This window comes from Phocoena phocoena, chromosome 5 (genome assembly GCF_963924675.1).
Source record: "Phocoena phocoena chromosome 5, mPhoPho1.1, whole genome shotgun sequence".
NCBI lineage: Eukaryota > Metazoa > Chordata > Mammalia > Artiodactyla > Phocoenidae > Phocoena > Phocoena phocoena.
In genome coordinates, this window is record NC_089223.1 from 78077089 (window position 1) to 78094772 (window position 17684).

The window sequence follows — 17684 nt, forward strand, 5'->3', positions numbered from 1 at the left end:
CACGCAGCCAACCCCATTCCTCTCCCTGGGATCCGATGGAAGCCCGAGCCTCAGCTCCCAGCCCCCACCTGTCCCGGCAGGTGAGCAGACAAGCCTCTTGGGCTGGTGAGTGCTGGTCAGCACCGATCCTCCATGCAGGAATCTCTCCACTTTGCCCTCCGCACCCGTTACTGTGCTCTCTTCTGTGGCTCCGAAGCTTCCCCGCTCCGCCACCCGCAGTCTCCGCCCGCGAAGGGGCTTCTAGTGTGTGGAAATCTTTCCTCCTTCACAGCTCCCTCCCACTGGTGCAGGTTCTGTCCCTATTCTTTTGTCTCTGTTTTTTCTTTTGCCCTACCCAGGTATGTGGGGAGTTTGCCTTTTAGGACGTCTGAGGTCTTCTGCCAGAGTTCAGTAGGTATTCTGTAGGAGTTGTTCCTTATGTAGATGTATTTCTGATGTATTTGTGGGGAGGAAGGTGGTCTCCATGTCTTACTCTTCCGCCATCTTGAAGCTCCCTTTCTTTCTATGTTTGTGTTCAACTTTACTTTCTCTTTTTCTCACTGTCTTATAATTTATTTGTTTATATTCCTGGCTCCCCTAATAGATGATGTGAACCTAGAGGGCAACATCTCTGTTTTGTGTAGGTTTTCAATAAAAGGTTACTGAATCAGTGTTATTGGACATGCAGTGGTTTTTCATTTAGTTCATTTTTCATGAGCCTTGTGGGTATAATGTTTATAATCATAATGAAGGTGGCTGATAAAGCCTTTTTCAAAAATCTGCTCTTATGTGCACAAACTTTTTCTTCTTAGACTCAGAGTTTCTGGGGAAAAAGATGTTTTACCGTCATGTACCTAAGAAAGCAAATGACATTGACCTTTCTGCCTTTCCAAAAATACCACCGATCATTTTTCAGCAGTTACCAAAGCCTCTGGCTATATTTTGGTTAAACTAGCATATTTATACTATTTTGATACTGTACACTTAACAGAAGGCTGAAGCAACTTGTTTTGAAATACTCCCATTTTGATTACATTAATGTCATTAAGAGGAGAAACCCCAAGAGGTTTCTGATCGCTTACTCACCAAATAAATACACTGGAGAATTCCACTGTCTTTTTCAATATTATAGTTTATAAACCTTGTTTTGCAGGCACCTGTGTTGTGATAGTTCACAAACTCAGATGGAGTGGATGGCCAATGTCTTTATCGCCCAGGTATTGTATCTGTTTCAACTAGCCAGTAAAGTATAACAACTGTTTATAGCAAATGTTAATAAGGTAGTAGTTTTCAAAGAATTTTTAATGAGTTTTATGTGTATACTTTTATTTTCTCATTCATGTTTTTTTAAATATATGAGAACCCAGATTTACCCATTACTCTTTGAAAGAGAGTCTACTCTTTGTTGCATCTTTTTTTTTTTTTTTTGCCAGCCCAGCAGCTCCTCAGCTTGGGGAGATGCTTCAAGACAATGGTGTAAGAAATGGACTTGTCTAAGCTGTGGTCCTCCCAGAGTCCCACATTAATCTTTGTTTAGAAAATGTGCTCTTTTCCTTCTTGTTCTCCCCACAGCTTCCTGCTTTTTCCAGAAACAAGGACAGGAACGTACATTTCTTTAAATACATATTGTGTGCTAGATACTTCAAAAGAGTTAACTCATGTATTCCTTGCAACAAATTGCATGGCACTGCTTATAGATGAGGGAACAAAGGTTACCAAAGGCTCCATGATTTGCTTAGGACCATACATTTAGTTAGTGGTTTAACACAGAGTCACCAGAGGCCAACGTCTATACTCAATTCCCCAATTAGTCTCCTCCCTATTGGAGGACTCACTCACTCTTTCAGTGAAGGGTTAAATAGACCCATTAATAGGACTGGTTTCTTCCCCAACCTTGTCTGGCCAAATTCCCAGCAACGCTTCCCCACAGAGCATTGAAATTCACTGGTAACAATTAAGTTGCCACTCTTTATTACTGAGGACGTGCTTCCCTGTTTCTTTTACAAGTGAGAAGTTAATTCACCCCCAAATCTTGTCCTTATTTGTTTTGAAAACCATTTTCTCTGTTCATATAACTTATTAACCTTCCCAGTGGTTAATAAACACTGCTTTTCTCAGCCCGATTCTACTATTACTACCTGGGAATGCATTTTCAGAAAAGGACCAGTGGCTAACATTTTAGAGACTTTGCTCCTTTTTTGTGACTGTTTAAAAATCCAGATATTCAAGTCCTACTGTAAAAAGAGTAGGCTTGAAGTATTAGTAAAATTGGAACTATAGAGTCTAAAACTGTTACAGTGTCTCGTTATGGCACAACTAAATTGTTTTCATTTTTATAACTGAAGTCAGTAGACTCTAGTTGAAAATCAAGGTGTAAATAGCCAGGAAGCAGAGGTTGCTCTTACCACCAAGTTATTTCTCCCTGACTCACCTGTCCCTCATTGTGTTGGCCCCAGAGACTCAGCCCAATTACATTTCTTAAGTTCATTCCACTTCTTAGGATTAAGGTAAACACTGAGGTCCGTTTGGATTTGAGGATTTAATGGTTCACCTCCATAAGGAAAGAGACAGGAAAATAGCAAACATTAATATATACGTTAATACACACACACACACACACACACACACACACACACACAAAAAATCCAACAGTGAGTGCCCCTTACAATGCATTCTTTCTGGTGCCCTGAATACTTTTCTAATATCCATCCCCATCCTTACCCCTGCCTCAAAAGTCTTCGGCTTACATGTCACATTCTCAGAGAAACCTTCCCTGACCTTCAGACCAATTAGACCTTCAGGCTATAGGAGCCCTTAGCCTTCTTTACTACTTCAACACTGTCATACTAATTAAAAAGCATTTGTGTCTTTAGGTTTATGTCTGTTTTTCCTACTAAAATGTAAACTCCATGATAGGAAGGACCTTGTCAGTCTTATTAGAACTAATTATATATCTGCATCACAGAACCCAATACATCTTACAAAGTACATGCTCAATTAGTATTTCTAAAATAGTATAGAGGATAATCTGATAAAATTTCAAATAGATATTAGTGTGATAAAACAATAAATAAAATAAGCTAGGGAAAGGAAAGCCAGTGTGACTGATATAAGGAGGACATTAATTGAGAAAGATTCTCAGGGAATACCTTTCTGAGTATCTGAAAGGTGTGCTAAGACCTGTCTGAAATGAGGGAGCCAGGTATGCAGGACAGGCAGAGCATTCCAGGGCAGGGTTAGGGGTCAGCAAGGTCCTGACATGTTATAATCTTGACTTATTCCATGACTATCATGAAGGCCTATCTGAGACAGGATGTAAGAGATAAGGAAGGCAGGGGACAGATGATGTAGTCCCAGTTTAGGAGTTTCAGTGGGAAACAAGGGAAAGATATAATCAGCTTATATTACTGGAAAATAATAATTTTGGTTCCTTTGTTGAACTGCACTGTAGAAGGTCAAAGATGGAAGCAGGAATAACAGCTCTGTGGAAGAAGATGGCAGCTCAGACTAGGGTGGTAACAGTGGGTCTGGTAAGACATTCAGATCCAGGAGTATTTGAAGGTCGAGGCAGTAAAGCTTACAGATTGATCAGCTATAGCAGTTTGAGGAGTAGAAATCAAGGAAGAGTCCGAGTTGTTTGTTTGGCCTTGGGCAGCTGATGAATGTAGGTGACATTATCAGAGATGCAGAAGAAAATTGAGAGTTCTGTTTTGGCCACATGAGATTTGAGATGCCTGTTAGACATACAAGGGGATATGATGAGTAGCAGTTTAGGTGTATAGATCAAAAACTCAGGCAAAAGTTTGTGGCCGAAATGTAAATTTTGTGGAAGTCAGCATTTGGATTGTATTGAAAGGCCATTGGAGGATAGGGTGAGATGAGAGAGAGACTGTATGAATGAGAGAGAATTAGAACACAAAATTGGAGAGGGGAGGCTATAGGGAAAGAAAGACAGAGAAAGAGAAGACAGACAAATAAGCCCTAGGACATTCCAAACGTTAAAGGTCAAACAGAAGCGAAAAATTGAGCAAAAGAAATAAGAAGCTTGGAGGAAGGAGGAAAACCAGGTGATACATGTAGAGAATTCTATCAAGGAATTAGAGGATAGAATATTAAGCCAGCAGAGACCCTGAGCCAACAGGAAGCAATGTGAGCAAGTGCATGTGTTCAGCATTGTGAAAAAAAATCATTGTACAACAGAGTGTGGGGCACATTTGTTCTCATATTATTGACTATATATTCTGGCCCACTGAGTGATTATAGATATGATTGGGGCAGAGTTATTTATAATCAGAGTAAATACTTATTGGAAGAGAAGGGAGCCTTGTTTATATGGCTATAGATGCAGAGAGACTGGTACATTTCATGGTGGGAAAATGAAATTATTGGATTACTAATAATTTTTCAATTAAATCAGTGAGGTCACCACATGTGAGTCAGGGGTGGATATTAGAAGTGTAGGGGCAGAATAAAAGATGAGATAATACCTTCAGAGAGTGAGGGAGCCAGTTGTACTATACTAGAATATGAAGGGAAGGCTAAGTGCTCACTTGAAATTTAAGGGTAAATTTAAAGTGAGATGCATCTCCAGATTGATTTTCTATTTTTTATTTCCCCTCCATGAATATGGAGGCACCCATGGAGTAAGTATAATTGGGTTTAACTAGGCTTGGGGCTTTGCCAGGCAAGTGTGATCGAAGGAGAAGCAACACAGGACTTGATCTTATTTATAAGGAGGTGAGTATACTGATTGACCATGAAATCTAAGCCAGACTGTGAAGGAAGTGGGAAAAAAATGTGAAAAGTAGAATGGTGGTGGAGAATGGACTGAAGGTCTCAAGGAGTCTAAAGAATATTTAGGGTTAATGAAACTAAACTAGGTTACCTGGAAAGATGTCAAGGTCAGAAAGTGAGAGGCAGAACCATGTTTACTGCAGGATTATTCACCATAGGCAGGGTATGGAAACAACCTTAAGTGTCTACTGATGGATGAATGGATAAAGAAGATGTGTGTAGTGTGTGTGTATATACACACACATACATATATACAAACATGTATACAATGGAATATTGTTCAGCCCTAAAAAAGGAAATCTGTCATTTGGGACAACATGGATGAACCTGGAGGGCATTTTGCTAAGTGAACTAAGCCAGACAAAGACAATTACTGCATGGTATCCCATATAAAAATCAAACTCATAGAAACAGAATGGAACAGTTGGTTGCCAGGGGCTGTGGGGGAAATAGTGAGAGGTTGGTAAAAGGGTACATACTTTCAGATATAAGATGAATAAGGTCTGAGGATCTAATAGATGACATGGTGACTATAGTTCATAACACTGTATTATATAATTTAAATTTGCTAAGAGAGTAGAACTTAAATGTTCTCACCAAAAGAAACCCAGAAAGGTTAAATATGTGAGATGATAGATATGCTGATTAACTCGCTGGGGGGAATCCTTTCACAATGTATGCATGTATTAAATCATCACGTTGTACAGTTTAAATATCTCACAGTTTTGTCAATTATACCTCAGTAAAGCTGTGGGGAAAAAATGTGAAAAAGTGGGATGCAGAAATGAAGATTTGGGGATGTGATCACTGGTTATAATAATGAGAGTATGATCCTCAGCTATATGCTCCATGCAGTATGACTTTTGAAGTCACTTATACATAACTATAAAGGTTGTCAGAACATATTACTTAGATCTAAAGATTTCTGTTATTGGGAAAAATACCTCTTGGATCAATCCAGTGAGAACTAATTAGCTGGTATTCACAGCATTGTATATCATGTCAGAAAAAAAAAATGTGTTTGAAAACTACATTTGCTCTTAGATTCCTCAAAATACCGTTTAACACATATATTATACATCAGTGAGTAAAAGTGTAGGCATAATTCATAGTATTACCTAATTCCTTCCCAGCTAGTATTCTCCCAGCTTTACATGTTGGGAACATCCCAATTATGTAATATCAAAGGTTTTTTTTACCAAGTTTAAGACCATGACATAAAAATAATAATATGAAGCTTGTAACTTTCTCTCTGATTGAAATATTGTATAATTTACCATTGTAGATTTGCTGAACCAAAGTAAGCACTTCACTGAAATCCAAGGGTAGATCTGATGCCTATGCACTAATCTAGTAATAATAGGACCTGCACTGTAGGATCATTGAGGATTAAATGAGATAATATCTGTATATTGATAAGCACAAAGTCAAGCAGTCTGCCCCTCAGTATAACTTAGCTGCTAAAGTGAGTATATAGTCAACATTTGTTGAAATTAGTTCTTTGCTATAAAACACAACGTTAAACTACTAATTGCAACATAAGAATAAGAATCTGTTCATTCTTAAGAGTAGAGGAAAAAAATGAGTAGGCATTTAGCTATATAGTTTACCAAATGGTTTTCATTTCATCATAACATCTGTAAACGTCTCATTGTGTGTAGTTGGTATTCTGTATTTCTTTCACAGGTTGTTGTCTGAAAATCAATTTGTTTTTCCCAACTTCTGAAAAGTTAATCTACCCTGAAGAATAGAAAAATTCTTTAAAGATTTTTCTTTTATATGCATATCTTAAGGATTTATCATCCAAGAGCTTATATTTTTAACCTATGGATATTTCTCCCCTTTGCAAAATTACCTTTTCTCCAGTGATATCTATAATTGCTCAGTGCCCAGAATATGTAGTCAATAGTTTGAGAACAAATGTGTGCCACTCTCTGTTGTACAATGATTTTCAGTATAAATGTCTGTGTACAAGGTAACATTTCTTTGGAATTCAATTAGATGAAAATAACATTTTTCAAAAGGTCATAAAATAAAGATAATTTTTCCAATAGCCATGCCTTAGGTTGACTTGGGGTATATATAATGTCAAATTATTTTGACACTAAAGTTATCTTTGGTGGTAAGGGAAAATGAATGTACAGTTGCTTTGATTACAGGGCCTAAAAATGTAGACACGTATATTAATTTTCTTCCACAAAGAGATTTGCCGGTTTCCTTAAATATTTTTCCCCTTTTGGTTGGATAAGTAGTACAGAAGGCATGTATTTGAAGTTTAGAAATTGAACTGAGACCTCAAAGCTCAGTTCACTTAAGAGTTTTACATCCTCAAGTGGTGCCACCATCAGAGTGAATATCATAATTACAAACAGGCTTCTCATGGAAAGCAGATCATCTGACTTGGATATATGAGAAAGGAGCCAAGTGACTATATAATTTGGTGAACCACGTAATAAAATCACACACCCACAGCAAGAAATTTTGTTTCCACAGCATGAAAGTGATATATGGCCACCAGCTGGAAAGGAACGAAAACGTTCTATAACCAAAACTCCCAAAATTGGAGGTTTGCCTCTAATTCCCATCCAGCATGAGAAAAATGCAACCCAAGCCTGGAGAGATATTGAGGTAAGGTTAGGATTTTATTTGTTTTTATATTAATCATAGCATTTGTTTTCTTATGTCTTAATGTGATTAAATGCATTAATTACTTCATTGGTTTCAAAAGCACAGTAATAAGCACTTTGAAAAGCACAGTAAAAATAACATCCATCAAGAAAACTTTACGAATAACCCTATGCCACTCTCTGAAGTTTTATATTTTATTAACTTCTCTTAAATGATCAATTTTAATAATGTCATTGACCACTCAATTAAATATGTACAATACCACTTTTTGTTTTTATTCCTAAAGTGGCCAAGAATGTTAAATATGTATATAGAAGTTCTGGTGATAAAAATCACAGTCTCAAATTAGCCTTACAAGTTCACTTCTAACCTCCTTAGAATGAGCCCATGGCAGAATGTCTGGAGCCATGGTAATTAGACTTTCCAGTAACACAATCAAATTTCAGAGGCTGGGAACCGATGGGGTGTCTCAGTTAATATAAGGAACTGCAAGATGACCCCTGAGCATCAATAAAGAAGATTTGGCATCTTTCATGAAAACTGTGTGCTTTCCTTCTCACCTTGAAGGGCAGGGTGACCATAAGTAGCATCAGTCTTGATTCAGGAAAAAGACATAGGCTGTTTGCACTCAAAACTCATTAGACAATTTGCAACTAATGTGCATTTCAAGGCCTTAAATGAGTCCCTCAAAGCAAAAAGAAAAGCATGTAAAAGATACTGTTATTTCTTCTTGGAGCCTAGGTTTGGCCATTAAGCTGTGTGAGTTCCTTGCTTTCCAAACAGGAATAACTTTTTTTTTTTTTTTTAATTTTACTGGAGTATAGTTGATTCACAACGTTGTGTTAGTTTCAGGTGTAACAGGAATAATTTTTGAAAGACAAAAGCCATTTTAATTTAGTGACCAGATTTTTTTTAAATGTTTTTCCATGACTGTCTTTCCTTGAACATTTATCTCACTGTAATATGCTTCTTCTCCAGAAGATAAAAGCTTTGAAATAATGGTTTATTCCCTTTGTTGCCTGTTCAGTCCTTATGCGCTGCTGTGATCAAAAGGAGGAATAAGACAGTAAGAACTCAGGAGCTTGTCCCTCCTGCCATTCTGCGCTTACAGGTTTTTCTTCCTAATAAACTGCTTTGCAGAACTATGGATTCCTCAGCTAATCTGGAATCTTAAAATTTTAAGAGTCATGTTTCCCAAGAACCCAGATTAGGGAACACAGAAACATAGGGAGTAGATATGTCCTACTGTGACTCCAGCTTCTCCTGACAGTGCCTCAGGATTGGTTACGGAGCAAAGCAAAAAATAAATTATTAGGATCAAAATACATTAACCAGTATCCAGTACAGAACTGAGGTGATGATTAAATATATAATTTCTTACTTAATCCCAAATTCAGAATTTCAGAGACAATTATTTTTTAGCATACTTGAGACCAGAAAACTGTACAAAAACTGTAACAAAATCGTTAAAGGCTTCAAAAGCAATTTTGTGAAATATTAATTGCTAGAAAATTTGTTAGTAAACTAAATCAAGCTTTTTTGTAAATTTAGTAAATGTGGTAATTCAACAAATTTTAAAATTTAATTCTTAAAAAGAAGACAAAATTAGAATTGCAAGTTTTCATATGAACCAATATTTGTTGAATTAGATTTATGTAAATACATAAGAAAATATATTAATAAAATGACAAAGTATTACTAAGAGTAGATTCATAAGAAAAAAATATAGTAATATTGGGCTTCCCTGGTGGCGCAGTGGTTGAGAGTCCGCCTGCCAATTCAGGGGACATGGGTTTGTGCCCCGGTCGAGGAGGATCCCACATGCCACAGAGCGGCTGGCCCCGTGAGCCATGGCCACTGAGCCTGCGTGTCAGGAGCCTGTGCTCCGCAATGGGAGAGGCCACAACAGTGAGAGGCCCATGTACCACAAAAAAAAAAAAAATATATATATATATATATATATATATATATATATATATATATATTCATATCAACAGATATATTCAAGAAGCGTTGCTTTTCAAACAAATTGTTGACAGATTGGTGAATTTGGTGACTTCCCATTCCATGAGCTGTCTTGCTTTCATGAGGTTCAGTAGAAACTTGTATGAGAATACCTCCTCCAGGCAGGGAAGGCTTCCTGGAGGAAGTGACTTCCAAAATTTATTGAGTAAATTAGTAGTGAGCTAGTGAATAAGCCAGAGGAAGTAAGTTGTTGACAAAGGAAATCATACATGAAGAGGCAAATAGTGCATAAGAATGTACAAGCTAGATGCTACCTACGGCCCTCCTACTTCCTCTTAGGTACCTACTTCATCATGTTCATTGTGCTCAGCTTTTATCTGTAAGCTCCTAGGGATAATAAAAGCCCTTACTTCATAGGGGGGGGTGTTCTCTCTGCTGGGAGACACACTCCATTTCAGATCCTCATTTCCATTTAAACAAACAGTTTTCTCTAAATGCCCTCTGACACAAACTGGCATCGTCTGGACCAGCCTACCTTTTACTCTCCTAATTTCATACCTTATCAGTATTTCTTTTTAAATTATTAAGACCTTAAGGATAGTGCAGCACATAAATGATGCCCTTCTTTCCACAGTACTGATGCCTTGGCTTTCTTTCCCCACAACATGCAAAGGCACTCCACACACCATATTGTTCATGCAAAGCACTCACTACCATCTCTTGATTTCTACCAGTTCACTTCATCATGCCTCCCCACCTTTGTATAAGGTTATGTCATTTAGGCTAATATCATAGTTTTACTTGAAATTTCAGCATTACATGTATGAATATTTGGCCTCTAAATTCTGCATCTAAGAGCGTCCCAAAGTCTTTCTGCTGATAACTGAAAAGTAATGAGAACTGTATAATATATAAAACCACTCTATATTGATCCTTGATTTTCTGTAATAGATGTCATGTGAAACTTTTTAGTAAGATTCATATTTAGAAACTCCCAGTCACATTCCTATGCTAAATAGCCATAATTTTTACTAATCTCTCATTTTTTTTTGTACTGTGATAAAATACACATAAAATTTTCCATTTTAACCATTTTAAGTGCATAGTACATTAATTACATTCACACGGTTGTGCAACTATTACCAGAATATGTATTCTGCTGCTTTGGGATGGAATGCTCTATAAATCTCAATTAAGTCCATCTGGTCTATTGTGTCATTTAAAGTGTGTTTCCTTACTGATTTTTTGTCTGGATGATCTGTCCATTGATGAAAATGGGGTGTTAAAATCCCTATTATTGGTTACTGTCGATTTCTCCTTATATGGCTGTTAGTATTTGCCCTATATATTGAGGCACCTATATTGGGTTCTTATATGTTTACAATTGTTGTATCTTCTTCTTGAATTGATCCCTTGATCATTATGTGGTGTCCTTCTTTGTCTCTTGTAACAGTCTTTATTCTAAAGCCTATTTGTCTGATATGAGTATTGCTACTCCAGCTTTCTTTTGATTTCCATTTGCATGGAACGCCTTTTTGCATCTCCTCATCAGTCTGTATGTGTCCCTAAATCTGAAGTGCATCTCTTGTAGACAGAATATATATAGGGGTTTTTTGGTTTTTTTTTTTGCGGCACACGGGCCTCTCACTGTTGTGGCCTCTCCCGTTGCGGAGCACAGGCTCCGGACACGCAGGCTCAGTGGCCATGGTTCACGGGCCCAGCCACTCCGCGGTATGTGGGACCCTCCCGGACCGGGGCACGAACCCGTGTCCCCTGCATCGGCCAGCAGACTTTCAACCGCTGTGTCACCAGGGAAGCCCTAGGGGTTTTGTTTTTGTATACATTCAGCCAGTCTGTTTTTGGTGGGAGCATTCATTCCATTTAGATTTAAGGTAATTCATATATATGTTCTTATTGCTATTTTGTTAATTGTTTTGGATTTGTTTTTGCAGCTCTTTTTTCTTCCCTTCCTCTTTTGTTCTCTTGTGAATTGATGACTAACTTTAGTGTTGTGTTTGGATTCCTTTTTCTTTGAGTGTATCTATTGTAGATTTTCAGTTTGCAGTTACCATGAGGTTTTGATATAGCAGTCTGTATACAAACAAGATTGTTTTAAGTTGCTGGTCTTTTCATTTCAAATGCATTTCCAATATCCTGCATTTGTGCTCTCCTCATCTCACAGTTGCTGGTTTTGGTAATCATATCTGTGTGCAGATGATTTCCTACCTTTACTGTATGTTTGCCTTTGCCAGAAAGCTTTTCCATTTGTAATTTTCTTGTTTCTAGTTGTGGCCCTTTCTTTTCTATTTTGAGAAGTTCCGTTAGCATTTGTTGCAAAGCTGGTCTGGTGGTGCTGAATTCTCTTAGCTTTTGCTTGTCTGTAAAGCTTTTGATTTCTCTCTCAAATGTGAATGAGCGCCTTGCTGGATAGAGTAATCTTGGTTGTAGGTTCTTCCCTTTCATCACTTTAAATATATTGTGCCACTCCCTTCTGGCTTATAAAGTTTCTGCTGAGAAATCAGCTGTTAACCTTAGGGGAGTTCCCTTGTATGTTTGTCTCTTTTCCCTTGTTGCTTTTAATGTTCTTTCTTTGTCTTTAATTTTTGTCAATTTGATTACTATGTGTCTCGGCATCTTCTTTTTGGGGTTATCCTGCCTGGGACTCTCTGTACTTCCTGGACTTGGGTGACTGTTTCCTTTCCCATGGTAGGGAGGTTTTCAGCTATTATCTCTTCAATTATTTTCTCAAATCCTTTGTCTCTCTCTTCTCCTTCCAGGACTCCTGTAATGTGAATGTTGGGGCATTTAATGTTGTCCCAGAGGTCTCTTAGTCTGTTTTCACTTCTTTTCATTCCTTTTTCTTTATTCTGTTTTGCAGCATTGATTTCCACCATTCTGTCTTGCAGCTCACTTATCCGTTTTTCTGCCTCAGCTATTCAGCTATTGATTCCTTCTAGTGTATTTTTCATTTCAGTTATTGTGTTGTTCATCTCTGTTTGTTCTTTAGTTCTTCTAGGTCTTTGTTAAACATTTCTTGTAACTTCTCAATCTGTGCCTCCATTCTTTTCCTGAGAGCTTGGATCATCTTGCAGTATCATTACTCTGAATTCTTTTTCTGGTAGATTGCCTATCTCTGCTTCACTTAGTTGTTCTTCTGGGGTTTCATCTTGTTCCTTCATCTGGGAAATACTCCTCTGCCACCTCATTTCCACAGGCTGCAGGATTGTAGTTCTTGCTTCTGCTGTCTGCCCTCTGGTAGATGAGGCTAAGGGACTTGTGCAGCCTTCCTGGTGGGAGGGACTGGTTCCTGCCCAATGGTGGGTGAAGCTAAGTCTTGTCCTTCTGGTGGGCAGGGCCATGCTCAGGAAGACTTTAAGCAGTCTGTCTGCTGATGGATGGTGCTGTGTTGGTTGTTTGGCCTGAGGCGTCCCACCACTGGAGCCTATAGGCCGTTGGGTGGGGCTAGGTCTTGGGGAGGAAATGGCAGCCTCCAGGAAAGCTCACACCAATGAGTACTCCTGAGAACTACTGCTGCCAGTGTCTTTGTCCCCCACAGTGAGCCACAGCCTCCCCCCTGCCTCTGCAGGAGTCCCTCCAATACTGGCAGGTAGGTCTGGCCCAGTCTTTTATGAGTTCATTCCTTTTTTTTCCCTGGGTCCTGGTGTGCATGAGACCCTGTGTGTACCCTCCAAGAGTGGAGTTTCTGTTTTCCCCCAGTCCTGTGGAATTCCTGTGATCAAACTCTGCTGTCCTTCAAAGCCAGATTCTCTGGGGGCTCCTCCTCCTGTTGCCAGACCCCCAGGCTGGGAAGCCTCATGTGAGGCTCAGGACTTCCACTCCTATGGGATAACTTCTGTGGTATAATTATTTTCCAGTTTTGTGGGTCACCCACCTGGCAGATATAGGATTTGATTTTATCACAATTGTGCCCCTCCTGCCATCTCATGTGGCTTCTTTATCTTTGGATGTAGGGTATCTTTTTTGGTAGGTTCTGGCTTTTTTTTTGGTTGATGGTTGTTCAACAGTTAGTTGTGATTTTTGGTGTTTTCCTATGAAGGGGTGAGCTCACGTCCTACTACTCTGCCATCTGCAAAATAGTCCCATTCTTAATATTATATACTGCCCCTTTTATTTCATCTTCTCTCTCTCAAACATTTGTAATATAATAAAAAAATTTTCTTTGGATTTCTTCTTTCTGTGCTTTTCAATTTTTACTAGGGAAATATTGAAGAAATTCCTTCAATTCTTGTTTGTGAAAAGAAAAATGACTATGCCTTCCTGCCCTGACCCAGTTTTTTGGGTAGCCTTTTGCTGTGGCTCCATATCCACTAGATGCTTGCTTCTCTGTTGTTCATTCTTTTATCTTACATTTGATGAGGTTGTAGTCACCTTTGAGAATCTCATGAGAGTTCTGGATGCCAGTACTTGCCCAGTCACAAGACACCCTGGACGCTAGTTAGGAAAGTGCACCTCTGTCCCAATGCAAGTTGTGTCTCGATGGATTTCTGGTACCTGTAGGCACTTAAAGTTCACTGAATGAATGTGTACTTTAATCCATTGATACAAAAGTGGGTTTTAATACACAACTATATATACCTTTCAGTATTTTCATAAGTATATATTTCTGTGGGATTCTAATAGGGCATTATGTGGGCAAAAGATTTCACTAGTCAAATATTTGGGGAAGAGAAAATAGAAAAAGAAGTCAGATTTTTCTGCTGTAATATTTCTTAGCTTCTTTAATATGCTAATATGTATTGTGACTCTCAAAGAGGGATCTGTAGTACAGAGCATTTCCTGGACTCATGGCCACAGAGACTCCCTTTTTCCTCTGTCCTTTGGGTATAACACTGTAGGAATTACAGATGCATGAATATGTGACACATATAAGTGGCCCTGAATTGGAAGAGGCAAGTTTGAAATGAGAGTCAATTTGAATAACTAACTTGAAAGACATCTTTGAAGTGGTATGTTAAATGCTTGTTAAAATGAATTTCCATGATCTCCATTTCAGTTGATTTTGTAGCTCTAAGGTCAGTCTATAAATTCAGACATGCTGCTTGTACCAAAGTCATGTTAGAACCTAAATCATAGAAATAAATTCTAATACAAGAAGCATCAACTTTTATGTGCAGAGTATTCTTTAAAAAAAGTGTGCCAGATCTTGCTTCCCTGTGAGATGTTTTGTTTTATTTTTAGAGTGCAAAAGCAGAACTCGAAAGGCTACGGCTCAGTGCAAAGCGTGACCAAGAGCCTGGGGATGGCACCTTAAGGGAGAGAGCCTCCATCGTGGCCCAGTGCCTGGAGCACAAGGATGAGAAACTTCGAAATCGAACCAGAAAACATTGGAGTTTCAACTGTCTGGAGGACACAGAGGCTGAGGTCCTTCAAGGGCAACAGAAAGGCCAGAAAGGCCTAAAGACATTGAGGAAGACTGAGGACAGGAATGGCAAAGCTACTTTGGACTCTAATAATAAGTTACCACCAAAGGTCATCGAAGAGCTTAGTGTGGTTCTACAGCGGGCAAGAACCCTTCCAAAAGAGTCACAGCCTGAGTAGATGGTGTAAAAATAAATAAAATGACTTGTCTTGCAAATTATTTTTTTAAATATTGTGTACAATGTATGTGTGCAAACCAGAAACCAAAATATATTTCGTGGTTGGTGAGATTTGTCTAGCTATCCTTAACCATTTAAAGAGCATTTTAAACTATGTATGTATATATAAGTGTAAATTCACTGTGTTTTGTTCTGAACAAAGCCTGTACAGTTCAGCTATATTAACCTTGTGTAGGAAGGCACTGGGTTACTTTGAGTGGCCAACCTTTTGAGGTACAGTTGACCCTTGAACAACATGGACAAGGGTTGGTGTGTTAATCCATGCATAATTTGTAGTTAGCCCCCTCCCCTCTATACAAAATTCCTCTGCATTTGTGGACTGAACTAATTGTGGATCATGTAGTGCTGTAGGATTCACTATCAAAAGATGTCCATGTATAAGTGGACCCATGGCGGTTCAAACCCACATTGTTCAAGGGTCAACTGTAGTTGTTTAAGTGGTGTAAATTTATGAACAGAAATCGTAAACTGTATTGTATAGAATGCTCTGTATAAATGAAGCCTATGAAATTATATGTAACACATTTTGCACTTTGAGAAACCTTGTATATAAAGTTACCATATGTTTTTAGGTTTACACAGGGCCAACCTTAGGGGAAAAAAAGGAAGTAAGTTGAAAAGGGGGAGGATTTATTTTAGTGGCTGCCTATCAAACCACACTTTAAAAGAGGCAAAGAGGGGGCTTCCCTGGTGGCGCAGTGGTTGAGAATCTGCCTACCGATGCGTGGGATACGGGTTTGAACCCTGGTCTGTGAAAATCCCACATGCCATAGAGCAACTGGGCCTGTGAGCCACAACTACTGAGCCTGTGCATCTGGAGCCTGTGCTCCGCAACAAGAGAGGCCACAATAGTGAGAGGTCCGCACACTGCGATGAAGAGTGGCTCCTGCTTGCCGCAACTGGAGAAAGCCCTCGCACAGAAACGAAGACCCAACACAGCCAAAAGTAAATAATAAACCAATGAACCGACATTTAAAAACAAAAGAGGCAGAGTTAAAAATGTCCTAAAAGTCAAGGAGGTCAGGTTGAGATTCATTCTAGTTCACTGTTGACCAGACCTTGTTATGAGAAACTGCTTGTTAAGAAAAAAGTCTAGTGACTAAGTATTTCCCAAGATTAGTATTCAGCCACTAAACATGAATAATGGCACTGGCCACTCTTCCTTACAGTGTCAGTGAATCAGCTGCAGTGCAAATCCATTTACTACACTTCAGTTCTTTGCAGGTGGCTGCTGAGAGGAAACTTATACTGCATTGAAGAGATTGTGTGCACAGGACCTGGCATGGATGACACTTGCACTGTTGCTGTATACAAGCAATTTTCATTTTTTTTTATTTAGAGTTCCTTACTATCATTTTGGAATGAGCAACATTCATCATCACAGGGTTTTATTGTTGGTTTATTGTTTTTCTTTGTATGTTCATTTCTTATTAGGTAAGACTGAGTCAGAATTTACTGGAAGTGTACAACATATGGCCACCTGGAGGTAGGAGTTAGATTAACAATTGATACTATACTTCTGGGGGCTACCACTTCACTTTTAACCTTGTCTTCTTTTTTTTTTTGTTTGTTTTTAATAAAGCAGCAGTCTCCTCCCTGTGCCTGATGAATAATGACAAAGCCCTCTATTTTTGTTTCCACATAAAGAGCACCTACTGAGTTATTTTCCTCACAGACAATACTATCTAGTTATAGGTGACATTAGGGGTAGCACTTTTTGTCAGTTTCTTTAGAATTTTATTAGGTCTGGTGAGTTTTTTTTTTTTTTTTTTTTTTTTAATTTTTTTTTTTTTTTTTTTTTTGCAGTACGCGGGCCTCTCACTGTTGTGGCCTCTCCCGTTGCAGGGCACAGGCTCCGGACGCACAGGCTCAGAGGCCATGGCTCACGGGCCCGGCCGCTCCGCGGCATGTGGGATCTTCCCGGACCGGGGCACGAACCCGTGTCCCCTGCATCGGCAGGCGGACTCTCAACCACTGCGCCACCAGGGAAGCCCCGGTCTGGTGAGTTTTGATCAAAATTATTTTGATCAAAATTATTTTAGGTAGCCAAGCTTCATTCCTAGCTTTATTCCACTTGCACTCAGTGCAAGTGGCATCCATGCGAGGTCCTGTGCACACAGTCTCTTCAATGTAGTGTAAGTTTCCATTTCCTTTTCCCCCTGCTTTTCAGGTGTCTTATCAGAATTTGTATACAGAGGCCCATACTTCAGTCAGTCCAATCATAGTGCAGTATAACACTGTTTAATGCTATGAATTTCTTCATTGAAAAATACTGATCACTTATATATGGTGGTGATAAAATAGTTTACCATGGGGGTGTGATATTTATTCTTTAAATCCACATAGATTGGAATTTTTTTAAAGAGAGAAACTGCTGGTCAGTTTATAGGTGGCACTGCTGGGGAGCCTTCCTTTAAAAAGCAAGAAATCATGGTATTTAGGAAAAAATCTAAAATAAACTATTATTTCTGGTAAATGATATTTATGTTTTATGAAATAAGGAGACATGAAAATTATGTTGAACAATGGGAAAGTATCTTTTTTTTTACCTGCCTTATTTGAATACTTTTGAAACTTGAGCTTAAAATCGAATAACTTGTTTCCCTTCCCTTCCTGTACAATCGTCTCCATTTTTCAAGTGTAAGATAAGGACTAATGATGACCTCTCATATATTTTGAGTAAAAATTAAAATTGTTTTA

At 38.7% G+C, this 17684-nt stretch overlaps 1 protein-coding gene across 1 annotated transcript in view; it reads left to right on the plus strand.

Annotated features, from left to right (window-relative positions):
- ARAP2 (ArfGAP with RhoGAP domain, ankyrin repeat and PH domain 2) overlaps positions 1-14925 on the plus strand; it is a 179080-nt gene extending 164155 nt beyond the window's left edge. The window contains exons 30-32 of the mRNA XM_065877252.1: positions 1133-1196; positions 7267-7401; positions 14566-14925. Of these exons, the coding sequence (XP_065733324.1) occupies positions 1133-1196; positions 7267-7401; positions 14566-14925 (559 nt within the window). The remainder of the gene's footprint in view (positions 1-1132; positions 1197-7266; positions 7402-14565) is intronic.
- Positions 14926-17684: the final 2759 nt, after the last annotated feature.